At 36.7% G+C, this 7151-nt stretch overlaps 1 protein-coding gene across 1 annotated transcript; it reads left to right on the top strand.

The window, feature by feature from the left end:
- The first annotated feature begins 3679 nt into the window (after window positions 1-3679).
- Window positions 3680-6613, top strand: LOC147615341 (uncharacterized). Its single transcript, XM_086779420.1, has 3 exons — window positions 3680-3754; window positions 3966-6143; window positions 6231-6613. The coding sequence occupies exon 2, from the start codon at window positions 3966-3968 to the stop codon at window positions 6138-6140; it is 2175 nt and encodes a 724-aa protein (XP_086635546.1). The 5' UTR covers window positions 3680-3754; the 3' UTR covers window positions 6141-6143; window positions 6231-6613.
- Window positions 6614-7151: the final 538 nt, after the last annotated feature.

Raw genomic sequence — 7151 nt, 5'->3', positions numbered from 1 at the left:
CAAAATACTCAGCAATTGTTAAGAAGGAAATTGACAAACTCTTTGTTGTAGATTTTATTTACAAGATTAAGCACACTAGTTGGGTATCACCAATTATGATTGTACACAAGGAAAATGGAAAGCTTCGCGTGTATCAATTTGAAGAAAGTGAATGCGGTGACAACCCACATAGATCACTACCCATTACCATACATGGAGTATGTTTTGGAAAGAGTGGCTAGGGCAGAAGCTTATAGTTTTTTAGAGGGATTCTTAGATACATTCAGGTATCCATTATTCGAGAGGACCATTATAAAATAGCTTTCATCACCATCACATGGGGAACCTTTGCATATAAGGTCATGCCATCTGGATTGACCAATGCTCCTGCAATATTTTAGAGATTAATGAGCATGGATTTCAAGGATTACTTTGTAAAAGCGGTTGGTAGGGTTTATTGATGTCCTCTACATGCATTCACAATGAATGGAACATTCAGTTTGCCTAAGAAAAGGGTTTAAAAGATGTTGATTATATCGTATATCCTTAAACCCTTTAAAATGCCAATTTTTGTTAAAACATGGAGTAATGTTGAGATATACATTATCCAAGAATGGGATTCCACTGATGAAGATAAGGTTAAACTCATAGTAGAGTTACCGCCACCACCTACCAATCACAAGGGAGTACAATAGTTTATGGGTCACATAGACTATTTACCGGTGATTCATTGTGTTCTATGTTGATATTAGCAGGCTATTTTATAAGATTTTGATTATCTTTGAATGGACTGAGGAGTGTTAGCAGCAGGCTTACGACGATGAATTAAAGAGGGCATTATCTAGTGCACTTATCTCGAGACCACCAAATTGGGATCTCATATTTCATGTACATATTAATGCATCAAACTTCACAAGGGTGTGTTTTGACACAACTCAAAAAGCAGGAATTAGATAACCCAATTTGCTTTGTAAGTCAATAGCTTAATGAATCAGAGATGAATTATACCATAATAGAGAGGGAAGGATTAGCCATAGTGTATGTAGAGAGAAATTATAGACACTATTTGTTGGGCTAATAAGTTCATCTTCTTTGTGGATTATCAAGATCTATTATATCTTATCAATAAACCTTGCATGACTAGGCAAATTACCCACTTGTTATTGTTGCTATATGACAACATAGAGGGAAGGATTAGTCATGGTGTATTTGCTTTGCAAGTCAATAAAGTTGAGATGAATTATACCACAATAGAGAGGGAAGGATTAGACATGGTGTATACAGTAAAAAAGTATAGATACTATTTGTTGGCAAATAAGTTCATCTTCTTTGTGGATCATCAAGCTCTATTGTATATCTTGTCGATAACAAACCTTGCATGACTAGGAAAATTACCCACTAGTTGTTGCTATTGATGGAGTTTGACTTTACTGTCATAGTGAGAAAAGGTTCACATCATATATAGGTAGATCACATATCAAGAATACCTAATAGAGAACCTGTCGCCACTAGTGTTGATGATGATGAACACCAAATGTTATGCTATTCAAACTAGATCTGGACCAAATGGAAGTGAAAAAAGTTATGAATACGCCTTATTAACAGCACCTTACCAATTGATAGTAGCTGGTTAACTATATAAGCTTGGTAAATATCACGTGCTTAGGCAGTGTGTCAAGGAGGATGAATTCCTGACTGTTTTAGAAGAAGCTCATAGTGAGATCTCACTAGTGGCGGTGGACATCTTGCGAGTGAGGTAACTACTTGAAAGATCTTGCAAACAAGCACAGGGTTATGGTGGGCCAACTATGTTTGGTGATTCCACATGAAATTCGTCAAGCACTGTGATGAATGCCAACGCTTTAACATTTCTCATGGACAAGGCAGAATGCCTTTGGTTCCGATCATTGTACAAACAACCTTTTGAAAAATGGAGAATAGAGTTCATTAGACCTATCAACCCAACTCCACATCAAACACATGCTTGGTATGCCACATACTATTTTACTAAGTGGGTAAAAACAAAAGCCACACAAAAGGAAAACCGTGGGAAATATCTGGCATTGATTGCAAACCTAATCATCGATTTGTTAATATCGAAACATCACTCCTAAACTTATTCATGGTTGATTATGACAAAGGTGATGATTGATCATTGCTAAATGGACATGCCTTATATCAAAACATTGCTCCTACAACCAGTGTTCGAAAAAAACCCGGGTACAGTGTAGTTTGCACCTTCAGTTTTCAAATTTTAATTTCTTATTCTACGAATGAAGGTATTCAAAACCTTCAAAAAAAATTTACAAAAGGTTTGATAACTTTTAATAAAAAAGGGAATAATCAAAATACCTTTCAAACTATAAGAGTCAAGGGTACTTCACCTTTATTGGTTGAAATAAAAATTTTTTATATATCATATTTTTACATTATATATATACTATAAAAATTAATATAAATAAAAAAAATAAACGTTATATAAACGTTTTAAAACGTTTATTTTAAACGTTATATAATCTAACGTTTATATTTTTAACTATAAATAATGGAGTTTTCTTCTTATCGCTTAAGCGGCAAGCCTTACTCTCGTCCACTCACTCACTGCTGGAGCCTGGAACCCTCCCGCTTCCTGAGGCTACTCTTAGTACTTAGTACTTACCTGCTGTTCATGTAGCTAGCAGAAGATACTGTCCTGACTCCTCACCTACACGCTGGAGCCTGGGACTCGAGAGTGGGTAATAGGTATCGGCTGAGGGCTCACAACGTTTACCGGAGCGTGGTTCCACTGCAGGCAAGAGCCTCTTGTGCATCCTTCGAAGTTCGTATTCGGTTTCATCAATTCATGTCAATCGGCGGCTTTCCATCTTTTGTTGAAGAAATGAAGGTTCGTAGTTTGTTTTTCTGCTTTCTTTTCCGCGGATGGGAAAAAAACTGCATTTTTTTTAATAGGGGGGCAGGGTGTTGCTTAGATCATGACTGCAATGCGTGGAGTTTTTTTCCTAAATGCTTTGTTTATCTGCTGTCTTTTCCGCGGATGGGAAAAAAACTGCATTTTTTTAATAGGGGGGCAGGGTGTTGCTTAGATCACGACTGCAATGCGTGGAGTTTTTTTCCTAAATGTTTTGTTTATCTGCTGTCTTTTCCGCGGATGGGAAAAAAACTGCATTTTTTTAATAGGGGGGCAGGGTGTTGCTTAGATCACGACTGCAATGCGTGGAGTTTTTTTCCTAAATGTTTTGTTTTTCTGCTGTCTTTTCCGCGGATGGGAAAAAAACTGCATTTTTTTAATAGGGGGCAGGGTGTTGCTTAGATCATGACTGCAATGCGTGGAGTTTTTTTTTGGGGGGTTTCTTTGAGAAAAAATCGTCCTCGCAGAAGAAATCGTCAAATAATATATTAAATAGAAAAATCAATCACTTTGGACTGTTGTTAAGCGTCTTTAAGGATTTAATGATTGGATTATGGCACTATGGGGTGTTAGCATTTGTGATGGGAAACTCCCTTTCTTCCATGCGCTTCTTGCTTATCATCTCTCTTGCCTCCTCTTCTATATGCTAGCTACTTCATGGTTCGTCCGCATGCCGGATTCAAGCACTTCTTGTATTTCACTCTAATTAGCATTGTACGCATCCGTGATGGTGGGAGAAGGATTCACATCAATCAAATAACATGCTATTATCTATAGGTTGTGCAGGGTTGATATAGGTTGTGGCTCGGGTACGAAGTTCGAACACTTCACAAAACATTGATTGGCATCAAACTTTGCAGGATTAAGGTCAGGGTAAATTTTGTTTTGGCTTGCCTCTCTCCATCTCTTTTCTGGCTTGCATCTCTTCTATATGTCTCATTCACAACTACTCAACATCTTTTTTCTTTTCATTTTTAGATATGTTGAGGCATACAACTTGACATAACTTGCTATTTCTTGGTAAAACATTAATTTACAAGGAACATATTATCATAATAACACATTTCAAATATTTCAGATGGCTTTTGTGCAATCCACACTACTCGGATTTGGAGGATTTAGTAAAGAAGTTATTGTGGATAAGAAGAAAAAAGGTAAAAGGTCAAGTAAAGAAATTGATGAAGAAATTATTGCTAATGATTTTACTATAAGCAGCGAAGAGATTGATGAAAAAGAGGCTACGCGTAGAAAAAGAGCTAGGTTATCGTGGTGTGAAAATTGGAGAAGTGAATTTCATTGGCTGGAATTTGATAGAGAGAAAGCACGCATGTATTGTAAGGTTTGCATGGAGGATCCTAATTGCAAAAGTGAGTTTGCAACAATAGGTGCACAAAACATACAGCATAGTGCCCTAAGTACACATGCACGCTCTCGCACACATAGGTTATCATTGATTCGTTCTATGTCAAGAGGAAGTCTTGAAGTAGGATTGAGCAAACAAAATGAAACACATGACGAAGAGATTACCAATCTATTTCGTACTGCCTATTTTCTTGCTAAAAATGATATCCCATTAAACAAGTTTGTGCCAACGTTAGAGTTTCTGCGAGAATGCAAAACTCCCAATGTACCCGAACATATGTACAACAATGATAAGAGTTGTGCAACTTTTGTTCAATATATTGGTAAAGCATTGTCACATAATATAGTAGAACGATTAAAAAATTCTCCTTGTTTTGGGATCATGATAGATGAATCAACAGATATATCTATCGATGAGCACATGATAGTATATGCATCTTATCTAGAGAATCATTGTCCACGTACATCTTTTTTTGGACTTGTAGATGTTATTGGGGATCGTACTGCCGAGGGCTTGTATAATTCTTTAATAACATTGATCTTAGAAAATGGATTGGACTTAAGAAAGTTGGTTGGATTTGGATCTGATGGTGCATCCGTAATGATAGGAAAGAGATCTGGGGTGTCTACTAGATTAAAGGAGTCTTGTCCTTTCATGACATCTATGCATTGTGTGGCTCATCGCACAAATCTTTGTGCATCTAAAAGCATAGAAAAGTTTCCATTTGCAAAAGCTATTGATTCCACAGTTAATGAAGTCGCAACTCTTTTTAGAAAGAGTGTCATCCGCAAAGAGAAATTAAAAGAATTACAAGAAGAATTTGAATGCTCAATAATTCAATTGGATAAAATTCATTCAATTAGATGGTTGAGTAGATCAATGGTTTTAGCAAAGTTTTGTGACTCACTAGAGCCTCTTCTTGAGTTCTTTGAGAGTGAGAATCTCGTAGTCTTTAGCAAATTGTCTTCTCTAGAACTCATTTATGCATTACATTTCTTAGCAGATCTATATCAACATTTGACAAAGTTAAGTAAAATATTTCAAAAGTCATATGTTGATATTACTAGTATTCCTGGCATTGTGAGTGCTGAGATTTGTGCATTGGAAATAGAGTTTGTGTCAGAACCGGATATTGACATGAATGCAAGAAAGGAAGATACAAGGGGTTTTCCTATTATTCCTGATTATGGACCAGAGAAGGGTTTTCTCCATGGTTTACGATCTTCAATAAAAGGTGACCATTTTCGTAGCAAAAAGATATCTCGCTCTTCTGATGGCTCTGATATTGAATTGGTTATTAGCTTTCAAAAAGCATTCACATTAAGTGTTATTAAAGATTTGAAAGAGAGATTTGTGGATAACTCTACCTTGGCTTGTTTTAAAATACTCTCTCCATCTTGCTATCCTCCTGGAAAGCTATTTAAGAATTTTGGAGCTGATGAATTAGACAGGTTGATATCATTTTATGGAGAAAGCAAACTTGCAAATGGTGAGTTAATGGAGAAATTTGTAGATCCAATATCTCTTCGAAGAGAATACCTTACATTCAAGATTCAAGCCACTAATGATTGGAAAGGGTGGAATTTGCGGGACACTTGGTCTTACATAAGTAACAATATCACTCTACAAGAAAAGTATGAAGAGTTGCTAAAGCTAGCGCAAGTTGCATTAGTCCAATGCTCCAGTACTGCAATTTGTGAGCGTGGCTTTAGTATACAGAATATTATCAAATCAAAGTTGAGGAATAGATTGACGACAAAGAGTACAACTTCCTTAATGCGAGTATCCATCGAAGGTCCTCCAATGTCAGAGTTCGACTTTAGCTCAGCAATAGAGCTTTGGAGGCTTGATGCCATTACGACAAGACATGCTTTTACAAATGAAGACTAAAAGGTATTTCTAAAAACTCTAGAGATTAAATACATTATTAATGCCTTCATAGCAAAGTACTAACGTATAATACAATCTTCTTTTCATTAGGAGATGGAGGAGCATGAAGGATTTGGGAGCTTGTGAGTAAAAAAATTTCAACTAGTCTTAGCTGCTTTTAGGACGCAATGCAATATTTGTAGTGCATTTATGCACAAGCATGGATGATATTCTTGTGAAAGCAAAATTCTATTTTCTTTAATGATAAATATCATTTTACTCATGAATTTGGCAATCAACAATTTAGTAAATTCTATTGATGTGACCAATCATTTTGTTGCGAGAGTGTTTTAAAGTCGTTTTTAAGTACATTCTCTTGATACTCGAGTTATTTTGTCGCAAGAGTTTTTTAAAGTGTAAAATTCTGAATAAAACTTATAAAACCTTCAAGAATTTTAGAGAAAAATTTTTACACTTGGCAATATAAGAACTTACTTTTGATTTTTCAGATTAAAGGTATAAAAAGATATAGGATTTTGGTTTTTTTCGAACACTGCCTACAACTTAATAACTTATTCCTTTGTGTCTGCTGAGCTGTTGAGTTGGAATTTCATTCTGATTGCGGAGTTGTGCAGCGTGCTGACCTTTCTGTCTGCTGAGCTGTTGAGTTGGAATTTCATTCTGATTGGTCCCAATACTATAAACATATGTTTCTTTGTACTGACGTGGGTGGCCGCCGACCTATGACAGTCGTCAGTCGGTTATTTTCTAGCAGCGCTCCCACTCGCCGCCGGCCAGAAAATGGCCTCCCGCCAGCCATTCCGTATTCTGTCACGGTCCTCGGATGGCACCTGCAAACCTGCTACAGTCTGCTGATGTGGCAAATAGTGATTGGTAGTGATGCTTGATTGGAATCTGACATTTCAGAAGCTGACCTGTACTGATCTCCTTCATTCCAGAACCTGACGTGTACTCCTCCTCCTCGCATCTTCTGTCCTCCCGAGGCAATAAGCATGCTCATAAAAGTGGCTT

Source organism: Cibotium barometz, chromosome 40 (assembly GCF_041138505.1).
Source record: "Cibotium barometz isolate CiBa-2024 chromosome 40, ASM4113850v1, whole genome shotgun sequence".
Taxonomy (NCBI): Eukaryota; Viridiplantae; Streptophyta; class Polypodiopsida; order Cyatheales; family Cibotiaceae; genus Cibotium; species Cibotium barometz.
Note: the sequence above shows the minus strand (reverse complement) of the source record. Positions and strands in the feature narration are given on the sequence as shown.

Bases quoted from the DNA above. Each gene is read 5' to 3' on its own strand.
- LOC147615341 (XM_086779420.1), top strand. From the start codon at position 3,966: ATGGCTTTTGTGCAATCCACACTACTCGGATTTGGAGGATTTAGTAAA.